Raw genomic sequence first — 20,266 nt, 5'->3', positions numbered from 1 at the left:
TAACCCACGAGTTTTACTTTTTTTCCTCCTCCCCATCCCACTGGGAGAGGGGAGAGGGAAGCGGCTGCATGGTGCTTAGTTGCTGGCTGGAGTTAAACCACGACAATACTGTAAGCCAGTGTGTCTGTCATTGCTGCTATATCTGTGGTTGTTACATCTCGGTTAGTGACTACAGGACTTTTCCTTGCTTATGTCAAAGTGAAATGCAAATTAAAACGATCAAGTTCAAAACCAAAACATTTTTTCCTGAGATGTGTCTTCAGAGAATGTAGGTTTATCATGTTTGCATGATATCGAGTTACCTCATAATTTAACATCTTGCTTTACAACACAGTGCTCTGATTAGAACCAGTTTTTGCATACAGAACAGGAAGGATTATGTCTTAAGTGATGCACTTTAATGGAAGATTTTAGATTTCATTAGGAGTTTCTTTCCCTAAACTGCTGCTACCAATTTGAAATGGATCTGCATGATAAAAAGATTATGTAGAAAATGCTACTTATTTCATGAAGGGTGGCAAAGAGAGACAAATGGGCCCCAAATCTTTGCAAATAAACATGTGTGTGGGGTTTTGTTTGTTTGTTTGGGGCTTTTTTGTGGTTTTTTTGTTTGTTTGGTTTTTTTTTCATTTATATTGTTTCTGGAATAATTGAAAACAAACATTAAAGGGAGAGTATATAAAAAATACTTTGAAAATGTCATCTGAAATTGAACACTGAGACTGTGTTAGGGGAAAAATGAACACTAAATGTTAACATAACAAAGTTTGACTTCAATGGATGTAGGGTTTCACTCAGTTTGGAGAAAAGGAAAAATAATTAGATTTCTTCCAATTACTGCATTCTGGCTGTTTTTGAACATGGTACAAAAAGAAGATAAATGTCTTAAATGCCCAACACTGCAGTTTAAAAGACAAATTGTATCTCATGGAAATCAGCTCAATCTTACCTCACTCACATAAATACCCATGTCATCTTCATCATCCGTTCTGTAACATACAGTAAGGCCAAGCTTGTCCTGGCTGTTCACTCTATGTAAATCTACTTCCTGAGGTTCAAAAAAAAAAAAAAAGGAAAAGAAAATACATTGTCAGTGAGACACTGGTGACTGATGGAAGCAATTTTTCAAATATAATGAAAATATTTTGCTTAAGTGATATAGTGGATCTCTTTTCATTTCACTTGTAGACGAGGTTAACTTACTGAGCAAAATGTGATTATATGCAGACAATCAATACCTGGGGCATTTTTGACCCTTCAATCAATATGAAGTCATTTTGAAAACAGACCTTTTATTGATCTTAAAGAAGAAAAATTACCTATATTTCATGTAGTGGGAAGACTTTAAACGCTAAAATACTTATAAAGTATGATTTCAATATTTGCCACAGCTGATATATATTTCCTTAAGCAGGGAAATCTTCTGGCTTTTCAGAGAAAAATATAATACTCTATTACCTTAACTTGTGTAATTTTCATGAAATGATGTAATAAATTTCTCAAAAGTGTGACTGAAGATCAATATATTGTCAGCAAAGCATTCGGTATTGGTAATAGAAATATAATAAGCACTTCAATATCTTGCAAGGGTTTGGTTTCAGCAGGTCATGGTTTATCATTCTAGTGCTCTTTGGTGGTCTTGTTAGTCTTGGAGACATTTAAGTAATCTTAAAGATATACGTTTTTCCTCTATGCTTTTTTGCCACATGGACTTTACATGGGTTATTTTTTTTCCTACATTTGCTGCTGCTCTGTGACACTGGTTGGTATAAAGGTTGTAAAATCCATGGAGATGCCCGCAAGCTGTGGGATGCTCCTGGCTGGTGCACAGTCTGTGTAACCATCCATTCTCTGCCCTCTCGCTTCTGAGGGACATCCCAGGAGCCCTAACGTGCTTAACCAGCTTACTGTGACTGCTGTGACAGCCCTGAGGATGCTGCCACAGGGAGGAAGGATGTTTCTTCATAGGTAGAGGCGCAGTACCAAGTGTAGTTGTGGTTTTTACTCCCTGTAAAAGAGTGCTTGGCAGTGAGCGAGGCTTTGCGAGGTCCCGCTCCTCTGCAGCTAATGCCAGGCAGGACGGAGGCGGCTGTGGGGCTCCAGCCCCATTGCTGCGAAGGGAGAGAGTGGGATCAGGCAGAGGGGACAAAGGGACACAGGCTGAGAAAGAGGGCACAGACCCCTCACGGGATCTGAGGGCAGTCGCAGACCCTGAACTGGGCGCTTGTGCTTGGACCCGTCCGTTCCAGGGGAAAAAATCCTGATAACGTGACTCATTATTTCTGAACGTCTCTCTGTTTTGACCCGCGCTATGCCATTTGTAAGGGCGCAAGACAATAAAACAAACTGATATGAATAATTTATTGGCATGTCTAGATGACAGCTGCCAAGATCAGCAATCTCATGTTATTTACTTGTCAACATGTGTAATTTCTTTTTTTTTTTTAAATAAACGTAGCTGTAAATGTCAGTGACATTTCAGATGGTATTTAAATGGTTTCAATCAATAGTATCCATGGTGAACTGCTGCTCTTTTTCTCCCTCTTTTCTTACTTCAAGGTTTGAACACAATGCTTTAATAGTGGTTTTTTTTTTTCAGATTTCTAAAGCTTTTGGGGGCTTTCTAGAGAGGAGATGGAAATTCTTCAGAAGAAAAGATGAGGCAAAGTGGATTCAATTCTGATCTCAGTTGATCCTTGGGAACACCACTGCAGTCAATGCGTTTATTCTGCATTTAATCATGGTGCAAACTGGGGATGAGGTGGGAATTTGTGAATTGGGCCTAATTCAGGCCTAGAATGATTCCCATATTTCCTGCATACTTTAACAAAAAGATTTCATGTCTTCAGGAAAGTTTTTATATAGTTTACTGATTTGAAAACATGGCAACGAAATAGTGGCAAGAAACTAGTGCTGTAGCTCATTCTACTGTTTGTCCTACTGGTAGTGAAAATATATATATAATGTTAAAAAGAACCCCACAAACAACAAGCAAAAAAGCATAGTCACTTTGGCCATTATTTAAATAGATCCTGTGTAACCATAAACACTTGCCAGTACCTTTTGGAGCAGAAGGAGAGGAGGGAGCAAGCTATTAGTTTCATTCTTACCTACCGCATGTTTTGAATAAAAATAGGTGTTTTTCCAACAGTGTACAACTACAAAGGGTATTATTATAATTAAGAAATAAATATAGGTTTATATTTAAAACACACCATCCAAGACATCACCTGTGATATACTGGGAAGGTAATAAATCATCTGGTAAATTAAATAATACGTATTTTAAAAGGAAAACAGATATATATTATTTAAAACACACAAATAAAGCAGCAAAAAGCTAAAGCAAACAAAAATTTTTAGAGCAGGTGTTTAGAACCTGAATTTTTATGAGTAATTAGTTGACAGACTTACCCTTGGGTACAATCCCTCTAGTCCTCAGTAGGAATAGAATAAGTGGGTTTGATGCTACCCAAATATGATAATTTTGTGGACTTAAAGGTAGGAACAGCTGCTTTCTGTGGGTCTTTGCGTCAGTGAACTTTTAATATAATCATAAAGGTTTTTGAAATATTTGAGAGATAAAAGTGTGCAATTCCAGTTGGAGTTGAAGAATCAACACCAGTCTTCAAAGCAAAGATTATTTTCCATATTCAGAGTTGAGTCTGTATAATGTAGAGATACATGAAAGAGGAAAATAGAAAATTGGCACCTGCAAGTACAGGTATGGTAGCTTGTGTAATTGTACCAGGAATTAATTAAACAGTAGGAATTAATATGGGCCTAGAGAACTTTGAAGGTGTAAGTTCACGTGTGTGCGATGCCACAGGACTTGCCATTTCTTACTCCTCTGTCTTCAGCGCTGAACTTCTGGACAGCCCGAGGGCCTGATCCTGCGAGGCTGCAGCGTTCTGCGCTCCTGCTGCAGAGAGCAGCCGCTGCGTGCACAGCAGCAGCTGGACTGCTTCCAGAGACCCTGCTAGATGCATGCTCTTTCAGATTAGTCTGGTGTACCGTACAGTCTTGAGATGAAAGTACATTTAGTGCTCAACTGCGGCTCAGATACTATTGTAATGAACTCTGTATAAAATATGAAATGTATCAGCCACCTACATTGCAGAAGGGAGACACTGAAGTTATTTGACACTTGGTCTAGATCTGCAGAAATTAGTTAGCAGACAATGGTGGTATCCACAAAGTGCGGTAATGTCAGGGCTGCATTAAAATGACATATGAAATTTTTACATTTATAACTTTTACACACACAGATAGTTAAAATCTGCTTCTTTAGATCAGGTAAAAGTGACATGTTGAGAGATTTTCAAGAGAAGTATTTGTATGCTGTTTCAAAATAGAGTCTGCACAAGGGAACTGAAAGATTATTGGCTCCACATCAAATCTAGAGCCAAGGAGGGCTCAAAGAGCTCGTTGCTGAAATCCATATGGCATTTGTAGCAAGACAAGAAAATGAACATGCACCATGACATTATACCTGCAACCGCTCATAATAAGGAATTAGGAGTAAGTGATAATAGTAAATTAACCTCTATAAGCTCAGAAGATCCTTCATTTGCAAGAGATTATTGAATTATTGTACTGCTGATTTAAAATTATGGCCGGCCTGCAAATTTATAAAAATCAAAGTCCTTTCTCTAACAAGACAGAAATGAGCAGTAGAAATCTGAAATGAGAGCACAATGATAGGTAAAAAAAGTTCAAACATTCACAAAGCATTACCCAAAGCTTGCATGATAAGTACTCTGTCCTTTTGTGTGTCTCTAAAAAGTGGTGGGGTTTTTTTCTGTGCTGACTTCTGACATACCTGACCAGTAGGGCCCACTTTTTTGCTATTCCATTAATAGGTTTCACCCAGAAAAGAATGTCAGGGAAATAAATATAAAGAATTATTTCCTTTTATACTGTGTGAGGCCTTCTCACTACCTTTTTGGCAACTGACCCTGGTGCAGCAGGAGGAAAAATCTTGTTCTTGCTGTCCCGAAGCTAAAGAAAGTGATCTTTACATTTGTCTTTTCACATAAATGTGGCTTTCAACATAGGTAAAAAGCAAAAACCCCACCTCTCTACTTTTCAGAGAAGAAAATTTTATAAAACTGGTTTTCTTTCCAAAATTCTTTGCCCTAGAGAAGTAAAAATCTACCTGGAGGTTTCTGTGCCAGCCCAGCTCTATGGTCCATCAGAGAATTACCATCATAGAGACTGGACTAGCTTAAGTCATCAATATTGCTGGGGAAGGCTGAAGAAAAGTGCTTCTCACCCTGATGTAAAGAGGTTTAGGATGCCTAAGTAAGGTAACTTGAAGGATGCCCAGGCTCTTTGCCAAGCAGATGGCCAATGGTCCACGATTAAGACCTTTCTCGTGCAGTAAGAGGTGTTAAGGCCAGGTTGAAGTCCTCCAGAGAGCTAAGGGAGGACAATCTTTCAGTATTAGCTTGTCAGCAAATTGAAATGTTTTACCACTTTTGGATTTGTTCCAAACAAAGAACATATAAATATTTGTCTTAGAAAGTACAGTTGTGAAGCTGAAGGAAGGTACTGCTTTTTAAACCTTTACATATTCAATCACTGGCTGAGCAGGACTGCTAGGGCTGAAGTCCTTTGTATTCAGAGACATAGTAATGCGTTGAGAAGCTCCTGATCAGTGCAACTCCCTGCAGAGCGGGAGTTTTCATTGAGAAGAAATATATTCACATAAAAGATGCTTTCAAATGCTTCACAACCAGGATGGAATAAAAATTGCAGAGTGTCTGTGATGGAGCCTGCTGATTCCCATGTTCAGATAGTTATCTCTCGCCTCCTCCCCTCCCTTGCAAATAGATTATTGGAGAAGTAAAAGAAAACTTTCAACCGAAGTAGCAAAGTACGGTAAAGGGGAGAGCTTGAAACCCTGGTACTCGGCTTTTATTTATGGTTTCCTAAAAGTAGTGAAGTATTAATTTCAAATTTTGAAGCATGGATTTGGGTGCTCAGTGTGTTCATTTTTTGCTGATCAGATGTTGTGGTTTCATGCCAGGAACACTGTGTGAGCTGTGCGCTGGGAAGGCAAAAAGCTATTTGAATGAATCGGTTGTCCTTCTTCAATCTTTTGACGTGAAGACATCACTTCTGTCCAAGACTGAGTGAGAGTATCAGAAGGGAGATTTCTTAGCAGTTAGCAAACATTTCATGTAGTTTTTCATCTCCAAGCTGTACTTAGTCTCAACTAGCCATTCAGCTGAGTTCAGTTCTCTACTCAGAAAGAAAATAAGACCTACATACAAGTTGCATATAGCAAAGGGTAAAGACAGAAAGTCAAATGGGAGAGAACAAGCTCCCTTTTTGATGCAGAATGTTCTCCTTTGTAATGTGAGAAAATTAACACGCTGAGAAAGCCCTCACTTGGGCTGTGTGTCTGACAGCTGGACAGACTTGTTTGAATAAACATATTAACGCATAACGCTGCTGGGGAATCCTGGAGTGACATTATTCTTCCTTTATGAGCCTGAAATGACTTCTGGCTGGGCCTCTATGAAGAATGAATGTACTTTTAATTTATAATAAAATAGTAGTTCAGGATTTAGTCCCTCTTTCCTTGTGGCATGTAAACTTCAAAAGAAAAGAAATGGTATTTATTTATTTTTGTAGTAGGGAATATATGGCAGTTACCTCTGAGTCATCAATTTTAAGATAAATGTTGAGAGATAAAACCGAGAACACAATTTTGGCATCTCCGCAATACTGCCAGTATAAATTCCTTCCTATGGATATTTACATTAGAAGCTTGTTGTGAACTTGGGTAATTCACTGTTTTTGTCTTGTTTACTTGTTACAAATCACTAACCAGTCAGTTATAGACCATAAAAGTTTAGATGAGGAGCTTCTGATTGAAATTCAAAGCACATTTTATGGACATAGAAACCCAGAAGGCTGACTTGATGGCTTTCTTACTTTAGACATTCCTGCTGCAGTCAATGAAACAGTGCCTTTGTGGTCTTTTAAAACATATCTATCAAAAGGCAAACAAAAAAGCAACTAGCCAGTTGAGTCCCTGTTAGCACTTTGACCTTACCATTGATCATAGTCTCTACAATTTGAACAAGAATCTTTAGTGGTTTTTAAGAAATACTATTAGGCTACAGAGACTTTTCTAATGTTCATCTCCCTGTGTTACTGAGCTGATCACCTTTCGCCATCAAGTACTATATCAATGTCAAAATTATTAATGTTGTGGTTTAAGGCATATTAACGTCTGGCTACTGAAGTGCATGTGTTTAAACTGTTTTCAGCTCAACTGGTTGACCTAATGGAAGCAATATAATTTATCCACAATATTGGATTTCCTAAAAGATAGATTTTGAAAAGACACTGGCAGAAAATACTGATTTGTTCTACATTTTCCCTTAAGACTGAAATCTATATTGTATTTGTTTTTATTTAAGAAAAAAAAGGCACTTGTTTGAAAAGTAAGGCCTTGAAGTCTGCTAAACAGCATTTGTTTTACTGGCACTTTGATTTTATCCTGACTTTGATTTGCGTTTGTATACAGAGATGAATTACTACCAGATCTGCAGAATTTGAGAACAGCTTGCAAACTTTTTATGGGTTTTTAGTCCTTGATCCTGCAAACACTTTTATAGAAGGGAACAACTTAGTGCTCACAGAACGACTGAACTCTGCTCCCATTGAAGCTGTTGATAAATCTACCACGGATTTAAACAGAGCTACAAGACAGGTCAGCATCGCTTGCTTTGACAAGTAAGTGTTAGCAGGACCAGGATCTAAGAAATCAGAAGTGCAAGCGAGCTAAGAGTAAACTATTCGCTTACTGATAATCTTGAATGGATTAGCTGGGTCAGACATTGCTGGCAGTATTTAGAAGTATTGAGATACTTTACTGCTATTTATTACAAACGATTAAAAACACTTCAGTGGGTCAGTATCAGTGTTTTAAGTATCTTGCAGAACTAAGGCCCACAATTTATATGCTGTACTCTGAATGGCTGGGAGCAGGTTATTAAAATTAAGAATGAGAAAACTGAAGATGAACTTCTGATGGGATATGCAAGTACTAAAACCACAAGTGATTTTTAAAGATTTGGCAGGAAAATGTACTTGCATACCTTCATGACTGGTTCAACTTTTATTATCTAATTTTGTATGTATATGTATGTAACTTCTACAGTAATGAAAGGGGAGGAACAGCTTAGTATAGTGGCAAATCTATTCTGGTCTTGTCTTGTAAACTTAAAATACTTCTAAATTATATGATCAAGAACATCTGTTTCTCAGCTGGGGAATATTTAAGGGAAACTCACACATTTTTACTGTGACTATGTGAAACCGGTCCTGCCACTCAGCAAACTTGCAAAGTCTTTCAGATTTTCAGAAAGTCTAAATCAGCATAGTTATACAGAGTTTAATTAAAGGAATCAATTACTTCATTATTTATGTTAATTTGTTAGCTGAAGATCTGGCTCATCAGTCCATGGCACACAGTTAAATGCACTGCTAAAGGTATCAGTAAGGTTTGCAACCTGCAAAGTAACTAATGAGCAATGTTATTACAAATATCTGCTTTGAAGTGTCTTTTCACTTTATATACAATATAAAGACCGTGACATGCACATGTTAAACTGTCAGTAAATGAAACGGTTACTAAAGACTAAGTACCTCTAATTCCAACTCATCTCGGTCCATTTCTTGATGAATTCCTCCCATGTAGTCATTTGGGTCATAGTATTCATGCACGGATGGATGGCTGGAAAAAAAAAAGGTATATTTTAGGACAGTACTCAGTACTATAGTTAGCATATTAATCCATTCCAAGCTTATAGCAAGTCATTGTGAACATGATGGACTAACAACCACACCACGAAGTTGCATGTGGTTAATTATATACACTATACCATTTACACCAATAAATGTATTAAACAAAAATTACGTGTATTGTAAGAGGAGTCTAAAACATTTGACACCTGATGATGAATGAGAGACTTGTAAAGAGTCTTAGCATTTATTAATTATTTTTCTCCAAATGTAAAACTGACTTGGGGAAAAAATATACAGAGAGAATAGTGGCAAAGTAGGGTAAGGGGTACCAGGTGACAGCTAAGTGGGCAGATATTTGCCAGGGTTCAAGATAAGAGGGAATACTAGAGTATTTACTTGTGAGCTCAGGTTATTTGCAGACATGAAAGTAAAATCATTCTTGCCTAGCTGCTCGGCATTTTTACTTTGCCTTAAAGACACAAAATTTTATCAAATTGCTAAGTATTATAAAAATAATTTGCCACCCAACTATTTGGATCAACAGCGTTCTGCTGATTGATTTGAATGCAATAGGCTGTGCATAATGATTTAAATACTATTTAAATATGCACCACTCTTCATAGTGCCATTCACTATTGGCATGCTGCTTTTTACAGCTTGACCTCTCCAACAGTTTCACTGTCTATATGTTGGAAGTTGTAAGCAGTGTAATGCTCTTGTGATCACTTTTCTATGCTGGATTTTTTTTTCTGCAATGAAAATAAACTCCCTTTAATTCTCTGTTAACTAGATACGTGTGTCTTTGTAAGTGTGAGGCTATTTACGTAACAGCATCTGCTAATTGGCGAAGATACCCAACTTGTTATACGCAGGCTAGATTAATCTGAATTGGATTTGGAGAAGTTAGAGGAAGCATTAGGAAAAAATTAGTCTGCTTACACAGGCTGAGTGACAGCGTACTTGAGTAGCTGACTGACTGCCCACGTACGCAGGCATAGCCCTGAGGCAGGCTATGTGGTTAAGACCAACATCTACAGCTCAAAGTAAGGCCACTGATAACGCTAGCAGTTGGAATCTACGTCTAACGATTCAGGGGCAATATGAAGTTACTTGATAGGACTGAGCTGGTATTATGCAGGCATTTTGCAACCTAAATTATTCATCATGAATTAATCTGCCATTTTCCTAACGTAATTGGTTTTGCAGTTGGAAAGTTGCAGGTATTGAAAGCCCCTCTTGCAAATGTGTTTGGGGGTATGCACATAGGTGCTCTAAGAATAAGTGTGTCCTCTTCACAGTGCTCTAAACCCTGCTGCTTGTTCACTGCAAACAAGCTCAAAGCTATAGCTTTTTGTCAAACGTTTCCACTAAAACATGCAGCTGTGCTTGAATTTTCAATGGGCTGGGAATAGGTGGCCATGCAGTAATATCCGATGGAACCATCTTTCAAGTAATCAGCACCGAGAGTCGTGAAAGGAACAGACATTGCACACAGAAGCCCAGTTCCTGGCTGAATGTGTGAATGTTAACATGCTGTGAAAGTCACTTAGGAGCAGTACAGGATCAGTGCCTGTTTGCAGTCAAACCCTGTTTCCTAGGAGCACTGACAGGGATGTCTGCAGAGGCGCGCTGGGGTGTGTTTGTGTGCCGACTGATGTTCACAGCTCAGGCTGTCTGTGGGTTCCCCTTCCAGAGCTGTACTGCACAGCCAGGACACGCGCACACTAGTAGTACTGCCTCTCCCCGTGTACAGGATCATCTCAAAACCAGGTATTGCTGTGGATTGACCAGATCATGGTCTCTCATACACAGCAACCGAGATGCTCAGAATCCTTTCTATTACTTTTTTGCTTGTGGAGATGCGTGGCAAGATGACAGGCAATTTGCATGGGTTCCTTGGGGAACTGTTTTCCTCTTGAACAGCGTGTGAGAGCGTGGTGTGTGTGAGCCAGGAGATAATTGTCATTTTTATTTGTAAGTACAAAAGCATCAAACTACCATTAACAATAATTAAAATTTGATTCTAAAACATCCATGACGGCACTGGTAAGTAATTTTAGTCCTGGAAAATAATTTATTTGAGTAACATTGCTGCAGGGTTATAATAAAGTAATTAATACACTGGAACAGAACGTAGCAGTTCTTAGCATTACACAATTTATGGCAGCCATAAAAAATAAAGTTAAAACATAAGCAACCCAAAGAGGCAGTGAGAGGAATTACAAGAAGCAATAACTTTATCCATCAAATGCCAGCAAAAAATGAGCTTTATGAGGCCATGTTGTGACTCAGTGGCATTACTCATGTGAGTAATGGCTTGCTAATGTGTAGAAAAAATGAAAATGTTTTGAGTTATGGCTCAATGGTGTATGAATCCTGGCTACTTCTGGGAGTACGCTTTCACCAGCAAGTAAAGGTGAGTTTGTGAACTACTTCTAACATGCCACATTAAGGAATGCAAGGATTTTCAAGGGCTTCGCAAACTGTTACTTACTCTTCAGGTAGGAGGTATGGGTCTAGCACAGAGACGGGTGGAGTAGGTGAGCCCATCTTGCTTAGAGCCATGATGTGTTCAAAAGTGATATCTGTCTGTGTGCCCACATCTACCAGCTGAGAGTCGTGAGGAGGAGTGAAGACCTTGGTGCGTGGAGTTCTTCTCAGGACCTGCACCACAATGGGCTCCTTGGCCGTTTTGAATGCTTCCACTGCCTGCTCGTGTGTTGCTTTAGATAAATCCTTTCCATTGACCTGCGGGAAGCAAGCAAGCAAAGCAATGAGAGAAACAGTCAGAAAGTGGAGGATATCTTTGTTGGTTTTGGCTGTTAATTTAAAAGTCTCGGCTTCCATCTAAAGGTATATACGGCAACTACTAGGAACTATTTATGCAATGTTATGCATCTCTCATTTTCTCCTTTCACTACAGTAACTCTACAAATCCTGTGCTCTGCTTTTTATTTTGATAGATTTTACTGGGCTCACTCTTTGAGCTAAAGTACAAACCGGCATCCCATTTGTTTCTCGCAGATTAGAAATCCCTCAGCCCTTGTTCAAACAGAACAAGTTATTGATTCTCCTGTAATTTTTCTAGTTTTTGTTTGTTTTTTAATCTTTAAACCTTTTTGCTGAACAGAACTACTGGGACAAGATTTGAAATTACAAAACTATGTATTTGTGTCTGATAATTTTTCAGATGAAACATGATGGTGGTACCCAGGCACTGCAGTAAAAACCTGCATTTTAGGGATGGGCATGGACATCATACTGGGATAGTGAATAGAAATAATAAGGAAAAAAACAATCATGGGCTTTTTTTTTGAAATAAGTTGTTGTCTGTGGAGCTTGGCCATTTCCCATCCCCAGATCTCACCACTATTACCTCCTGTTTGAGTGAATACTTAAACATAACAGAACACCTTTACTAAACATGACTGAGAGACCCCACCGAGAGCTACCAATACTAGACGTGCCAGGCCATGGAAGGTGGGGGTCTGCGAAGAGAACTTGAACACAGATCCCTCCTATCTCAAAGGAGTAGTGAAGCTCCTGTTCACAGCAGCAAAACCGAAATGAGGCATTCAATTCTATACACAGTTTCAAATCTTTGGCAAGCAGAGGTGTCCCTCCTGATCCAGAGAGAAGTCTTGAGCACTTCCAACCCACTGGGCTTTGCATTTCACTCATGCTTAGCTTCCTTCCTCACGTAGTTTCTAATGAATTCTCCTGTAAGTATCTAAGTCTACCCAGGGGCTCTGAAAGAGATGAGGTCATATTTGTCAGAATTTTTATAAAGCTGTAAAACAATAATTCTCATTTTGAGTTTTGGTTCATGAGAAATTTTAATGTTTCTGCGTGTCTCCGACTGTACAGATTGTAATTTTAAGGCAGCTAAACACAAGGAACGTTTGGAATGAACTGAAAAAAGGCAACTGTGGTGAAAAGACTGAATGTGTGCCCACTGCCTGCTGTTTCCAGCCTAACATGGAGATTTCTTTTGAAATTTGGCCTGTTTGTTGAGACACCTGCAAATCCAAAAGCTCTGTGGGCTCATATGCAAAAAACTATGTTACAGAAATAGAGGGAATCACTGCTAACTCCAGTAAGTTTTTATCCTCTTTTAACCTGCAAACTCTTGGCATTTTAATACAGATGAAAAGAAACAATTACAGAGAAGCTGCCCAGAGCAATTTGTGAAAGCTGTATAGTGAGACTATGATCCTAAAGCAGCATGCTATCATATAATTGTTACCATGTTCTCTGGACTGGGGCAAGTGTTGGCTGACATGTAGAGATAAACTGCAATTTGAGATTTGAAGATGCTAGTAGTGCTGACAGTGAGGCCCCTATCGTAGCAGTCCTTCTCATCAAGGAGCATACTTTGTTTATATATTTTCTTTATGAATGATGTCTTACATGTTACTCTTTCCAGTCAGACAGCTATTCACTTGACAAACTGCATTACCATATCTGTAATCAGAGATATGAGTTGCACAGTGGAAACTGTTGCCTTCTGCATGGAAGAGTAGCATATATTTTCCAAGGGATAAAAATAATGAATTGCCTTGATTGGACACAGATGCAGTAGTGTCTGGCCTCAGGTATTAGTGGTGGCTACTACTTTGTCATTTAATCACTTTGGTACATGTCTGAAATGTACACTAATGTGGCGACTCTTGAATTAGCTTCTTGAATGTGACTGAAAACTCTAAAATATATGTCCAGATTCTGCTATCTTTACTTGTATCAGATTGCACTTAGTTCACACCGTGCTATGCCATGTTTAGTCCCATTAAAGTAAGCGGGGCAACTGAACGAGTAACATTACTCAGCGCAGTAACTGAATTTAGCCCATACTTAACGTATTGCCTACAGCAAAAAGCTGGGTGATAATAAAGAGGGTTAACTCCAGTGCAGAATAGATTGAAAAGGCTAAATTCCTGCTGAATTACCTTATGCACATAACGCTTTTTATGCTGTCATCTTTGGTTTGTCTTAGAGAGGTGATGACACCAGGTTTTTTGTTAGGCTAGCTGAGAATGGAAGGTGTTAGCATTACATTCACATTACACAAACACTTGTCCTGAACACAATTGCTCACAGTAATGCATAGCATGTAAAGTTTGGCCTGGTCAAATTAAATATCATTAACTCGCCCAATTGAGCAGATTACTTTAAAACAATTTGTACAGCTGTAAAATTAAGTTCAGTGTAATGTTTTCTCTGGAAAAAGGAAGTGCTGATTATAGTTTGAGTTTTATTATTTGCTGCAAATTAAATTTGCACATTTTACTGTGTGCATCCTAATTTTTTTTTGGTACAACTAAATCCAACAAGCAATCAAAATAAAAGAATCTAAATTGCAGCAAGTGTGTTTTTCAGAAATGTGCTCAGAATAACTCTCGAGCAGGAAACTTTTCATGTGAGCTGCTTTCTACATCTTTATGCTAAAACCTGGTAAAATCATGCAAAGGATAGCTTTCCAGTTTATTCCCCAATATTGTAATGAACTTGGATTGCAGACAGTTTAGTACAGGCCTGCATTTCAGTTTAGGTTCCTTAGGACACTTTATTTCTGCAAATTTGTGGACTGGCATCCTCTTTGTGCTTTCATATGTAATTGTTACATAAGTAATCGTAACTTCAAAGTCAGGTTGATATCATGCAGGGAACAGGCGGTACTTGGACTGTATCATAAATTGTTACTACAGGAATTATTTCCAAGTAGTATCCTGACTATGTTTTCTACAAGCTGATAATGCAGTGAAAAAGAGAAGTGCTGCCTAGCCAGGCAGAAGGACGTGAGACCAGATTTTAGAACTGGGGAGAAGAGCCAGCTAAATTTTAATCTAAAACCTCTCCTCCTGCAAAGGCGACCTTGTGTAGAAAAGGTTTGTGACTTTCTGGCATTTGGCTTTCGGTTGAGACTCAGCATTTCGTAGGCCTGCCTACTGTTGCCGCCGAGTTCCCTCTCTGGCAGCAGCGGCAGCAGCAGAACCGATACCTGCGGGTTTTCACAAATGCCCGTTCGTCAGTGGCTTAACTGTAGATACTGGACAGTGAAACAGACTGTTGAGGAGCATGTGCTCATCTTGTCCTGCTTCACTGGCTACAAGGGTAGCCCTAACTGAGGGGCTGGAGAAAACCTGGGGGCAGGGACGTTAAAAGTGCTGTAAGTAATGGCATCAGGGCTGCTCTGCTAGAACCTTTCATCTTGTATTGCTGGCTCCAAGTCAGAACTGCGCATTTCACTGGGTATTTGTATTCAACAATCTCCACTTGGGCATTTCAGAATATTAGGACTCTGCAGAGCATGGTAAATAAATAATTCTAAAAAGGGATTTATAGTTGATGTATATACGATTTTATATCATGGGTTTGATAAGATGGCAATGATTATAGTAAAATGAAAGCATAACTCACTGTACTGTTATTATTATGGGTTTTTTAGTATTTCCCATCCCATCAATAACATCATTTTCCGTTGAAGTGACATGAGGATGGGAATGCTAAAATATTTGGATAATGAAAACTAGTAATTCTCAAGTCTGCTTATGTATAACAGAGCTAAATTGCTTTTTTGTCTAGAAAAAGTAGCAGGTATTGGTATTTTATTTTTAGTAGCACAAAAATGATGCAGGAGAAAAATATACTGGGATGATCTCCATGGCCTGATTTCTGGTGTCCACGTAGAATTAGTACTTGTGGCGAATCTTGAGTCCTTCCAAAACTTTAGCAAATTGATGATATTAAGATGTTTAGTTTCTATTTAGAAAATTTGTTACAACTGACAATTATTCCCAGTGCTTAAAAGCCAATAAATATATCTGTACAGTTTCATTTTGTTAAAACAGACAAACAAACAACAACAACAAAAAAACCCCCCAAAAAACTAACAAAAAAAGCCCCCAAAACACCGCAAAAACAAACTGGCTCTATAATCATAGACTTTATTCCTAATGCTGCTGAATTTTGCTCAGCAAAATTCTTCCTTATAAATAGTTACATCTGAAATAACACAGCAGAAAAAAAATCCATGCATATGAATGCTTCAGAAGACTGCCAAAACCTACAAATATGCATAATTTCTTAAGAACTTTACATGCCATGTGACAGAGACAATGGGATCTTTCATGGCACAAAAGATGGATAAATTAACTTGTCTAAAATGTTGAAATGCTTAGCTTTTGGACCTTCTTTGCATTGGAAATATACTGAATATGGAGAAAGCTGTAGTTAAAGCAAACTGAATGGACCTTGATGAAATTTGTGGTGGAGCCAGATAGTAGGCTTAGCAACTGCATGAAACATGGAGATAAATACTCTGAATTAAGACCATACAGTAAATAAAGAAGGGATGCTTGAATTTTTTAAATAGAAATTATGTAATGATTATGAAATAGAATTTCTAGTATTTTAATGCATAGTAATTTATAGTATTTACTGTATGTTATATTCTTTTGCACAAAAGTAGGCTGTAGAGAGCATGCTACCTAAAATCTACATTGTAAAGGCAGCAAGAAATCTATAGATAAACATGGCATAACCCTGTCTGGGAGGTCAGTGTCTCCTAGAAGTTTTCTTTTAATACTTGGAATGAAAATCAAATAGTCACTTCAGCTTGATTTGATGCTCACTAAAGTCACTTGGAGTTTTGCCTTTGCAATGCCTTAGTTCAGGCTCTGACTGAAACAGCAATGAGTTCAATAGCAAAGCAAGACGTTATGAAGCCGAGCGTGCCATCAGCATTCACTCGGCATGGCCAAACTCTGATAATGGAAAGCAAAATGCTGTCATGGTCAATTAAGGTAAAACCTGATGTATATTTGTAATTGAGAAAAGAGAGATGATGCAACAAGGTATAACAGGAAAGGCCATGACACAAATCCAAATGGAAGGTCCCACCAAACAAATAAATGGAAATGATGTCTTAAACTCTCATTTCAATCACAGGGCTTTTACTAATTCCTATTTCCAAGAAGTGGTGAGAAAAATAAACAGAAATTAATAAAAAGACAAAAGATGACGATATGCTATATCTGGCTGAAAATGGAAGCAGCAGATGAACTTCGCTGTTGAACCCTAAACATCAGGTGAAACTGCTGAAGAACAGCCCGTGACAGTTAGGAGATGTGAAAGCAACAAATACAACATGACTATACTTTAAGTTCAAGCTTCTAAGAGCCGTGAAAAAGGCTGGAAAATGTTTGAGTGCTACCTTGGAGATTAAAGAGTAAAAATGTGCAGCAGGATCTTGCTGGGGGTAGTGTTGGTAAGACCCAAGTGCATTCTTGAGTCTGTTTTCAAATCTCTCCTGCGTTTGTAGCTACTTACTAAGTAGCTTGTCAGATGCAACATATTATGAACCTGCATCATCTAATGTTGGATGCATATATATTATAGAGTATAGGATGCTACAGTACACATGGCCACTAGAGAGGGAGAAAGAACAAAACAGTGATAGGTGAATCGACAAGGAGAAAAGGAAGAAAAACAGGAAAAAAAACTCATGTCTTTTTAGGCTTGTGAAGAATTTGCACTACCTAGCTAGGACATGGCTTTCCATATGTTTTTACGGTGCTGCAAGTGTGTAAGGTATTGGCTATACAACGGCTTCTCTCTGTCAGAGCTGTGTTGAGGCATTTGGCATCCCTCCTGTTGAAATCTCCTCCTTCCTCTATTAATTCTGGATACATGTCACAGTAAAATACCTCTTGTGAGGACAGATTTTTCTCATGTTGTTTTATACCATACATATGTGCTTTTACTTTAACAATTATTCTGCTGAGAGGTTTGGTATTCTCCAGCAATTCCTGAGCTAACCGCCACTGTTTAGATGCTAATTTCAGGCCAAATCTTCCTGAGGTCAAAATTGGCGCAGGGTCTGGAAGCTGGGAGCCCTCCAGCCTTCACGCTGCGAGGACAAAGCTCGACCTCCCGTGCAAGTCAATGGGAGTTTGCAGCCGTGACTGAGATGACAGAATTGTATTCTGTTACTAGAAAACACATTCTTATTTTTGTTTGAGGTATGAGGAAGATACTTTGATAAGACAGTACACAGCTGTGCTATTACATAAATGTCACTTTATCAATAGTTGCTGTTCAATTATTTAGCAAGGTAAGTGATTTACATGTTTTATTTTTCTGGGTGGGTAGAGAAGACTGACTAATTGCCACTTCGTTGGTGGCAGACATAAATAGGGGACTTGCAGGTATATCAAAATGTGCCACTTGTTTACATAGACAAAATTTCCTTCTGGTTACCACCAATTCTTATTTTCTTTTCCTTCTGATACAATGCTTATGGAAAACCCAGTATTTGTTCTTTCTCTTTTCCTGTGATAGCAGAATTTACACACCTGGGTTATTTACACAAGAAAGATGTTACTCGAACTGATTCCCCGTTTCCCACTTGCACTCACAAGGGGGGCACGCACACAAGCCCCTGGGAGCCCTGCAGACCTGGAGAGGCGATGCAAGGGCAACAGGACAGGGTTGTGCTAGAAAGAGTTTGCAGAAGAGAATGAGGCAGGATACTCAATGACTAGAGGTGAGGAGTTTTGCATTCAAGCATGTGCAAACATCATTTGCAATAGTATAGATGAAGTAACTCTGGACATTGGCAGTAGTAGTTAACTGAAAGGTTGAGAAAGCCAGAAAATACCTGCGCATAAGAGTTTACTGTGTGTAGTTATAATTATTTTGTACTTTATTTTTGCTTAAATAGTGTGTAACATTGTTTGCTGGATGTTTGTGGCACACAACAGAAACTAGAAAGGTTTCAGTAAAAGAAAATTATTTTTCTATCCATCAAGTTAGACTGATTTATATGGGTTTAATGTCATGAATGGTAAACATTTGTATGCGTTGTATGGCTTGTTGGTTCTTCTATGCTTCACAAATGTCACAGAGAAAAAACTTTTTTGCTTAAGAATGAGTAAGCAGCTTTTCTTTGTAGAAATTCATGCAAATCCTTGGGAAGTACGCTATAAAAATGCTAGTTCTGTTAGACTACAGACGTCTCTGCTCCATTTAAAATGCTCTTTATGGTCTGATTCACTTCTTTAGCAAGTTCTTAAGAAGTCTGCATATTAAGAAAAAGCAGCAGAACTTTAAAGATTTTTATAGAAACTAGAGCAGCAAAAAGCCTATTTTCTAAACCCCCTTTTCCTCAGGAATTGGAGAAAGAAGGTTCAAAATACAGGTTAATTCTTCTTGCAGCTCCATCTAATCCCTCTTTTATTTCCTTCATATGGACAGTCTCTCTCTTTTTCAAAAAAACAGTTTAGTAATAGACTGTTTCCATGTGTGTGCATTTCCCTTCTGCCTCGTGAGCCATCCATGACAAAATAGTTAAGACCAAAGAAAAATTCTTCACTTAAGAGTACAGAATACATTTGTTCTCTAAACCATTAACTTCCAAATGGAAAATCTTGGGAGAAAGACCCCTGAAATAAAGGAATTTTTATTCTGCTAGTAATTAGCACATTTACGTATTAATAAGGCAGCGCTAGTACTGTATGGAGCATACTAAAATGTGCCTGCTTTTGGTTGGATTCTCAGGCTCCGCTCCTATGTATCACGACTCAAAATAAAACCACAGGGAATATTATCGTTTGCTTCAATGAAAACAGATTTAGACTAATGCTGGGGCTTCCGAGACTTTTGTACTTTCTCTATAAGCGAAGTTTACTTGGAGCCCTTTTTTCTTAAATATGCATTCATCATGTTAAATGACTTTATATCAGGGCAGAAATACTTTTTCATATTTTGTCAGCATTAAAAAAGCGATCTTTTCTGTATCTGTTCATGGCTTAATAACCCTGGTCCATATAAAACACAGAAAGAAGTTTACAGGCCCTCCCTTTTTAATGACTCTGCCATTTCAGTAGCATGACCCCAAGGGAGCCAATCAATTATATTTCTGAGTGAGGTACAAATGACAGCCATAAATAATCATGAATTACTAATGACCAGAATTCAGCAAGTGCAATTACCCACCTTCTCTCATTCTTTATATTTGCCCACCTATAGCACTATGCCTCCAGTGTGGCACCTTGGGCTGCTTCTGCTGTGACGTTACATTGAAATGCTCTTGCTCTTTTCAAATGTGCTCTTCCCCAGAGGCAAAACCTATGTCTATGTGTTCGTCTAGTACAGCAAATTACAGCTTTTTTTATGAATGAGAACTTTTTAAAAAGCTGTGTATTTCTGTATTTATGTTTGAAATAATACACAGTGATAGTAAACAGCATAAAAAGATTTATCTGTTCAGTTGAGGGTGTAATGTTACATGGATTTAAGCTGAATTGGAGTAACATAAGAAACCAATTCTTGTACTGAATCAGGCCAAAAGTCCCTGTAGACCACTCGCCTTTCTCCAACAGTGGCATGCAGAGGGTACTTTGAGAATGGTGTAAGAGTAAGATATATTTGGAGGGAGCTTTCTCCTGCTATGACCTTCCAGCACCTACAGCTCAAATAGCTGACAGTCTAGCAATATTTAA

The 20,266-nt window shown here is 38.4% G+C and overlaps 1 protein-coding gene and 1 long non-coding RNA gene across 8 annotated transcripts in view; one reads left to right on the top strand and one right to left on the bottom strand.

The window, feature by feature from the left end:
- PDZRN3 (PDZ domain containing ring finger 3) overlaps positions 1-20,266 on the bottom strand; it is a 149,487-nt gene that overhangs the window by 6,161 nt on the left and 123,060 nt on the right. For all 4 annotated transcript variants that reach the window (XM_050904561.1, XM_050904562.1, XM_050904563.1 and 1 more), the window contains 3 exons: positions 11,260-11,513; positions 8,667-8,754; positions 950-1,048 (listed from right to left, as the gene is read on the bottom strand). In XM_050904561.1, coding sequence (XP_050760518.1) covers positions 950-1,048; positions 8,667-8,754; positions 11,260-11,513 — 441 coding nt within the window. The remainder of the gene's footprint in view (positions 1-949; positions 1,049-8,666; positions 8,755-11,259; positions 11,514-20,266) is intronic.
- The window catches only part of LOC127021483 (uncharacterized), a 119,828-nt gene that overhangs the window by 56,401 nt on the left and 43,161 nt on the right, over positions 1-20,266 (top strand). The window lies entirely within an intron of this gene.

Source organism: Gymnogyps californianus, chromosome 13 (genome assembly GCF_018139145.2).
Source record: "Gymnogyps californianus isolate 813 chromosome 13, ASM1813914v2, whole genome shotgun sequence".
In the NCBI taxonomy this organism is placed as follows: domain Eukaryota; kingdom Metazoa; phylum Chordata; class Aves; order Accipitriformes; family Cathartidae; genus Gymnogyps; species Gymnogyps californianus.
This window is presented reverse-complemented; position numbering and strand designations above follow the sequence as displayed.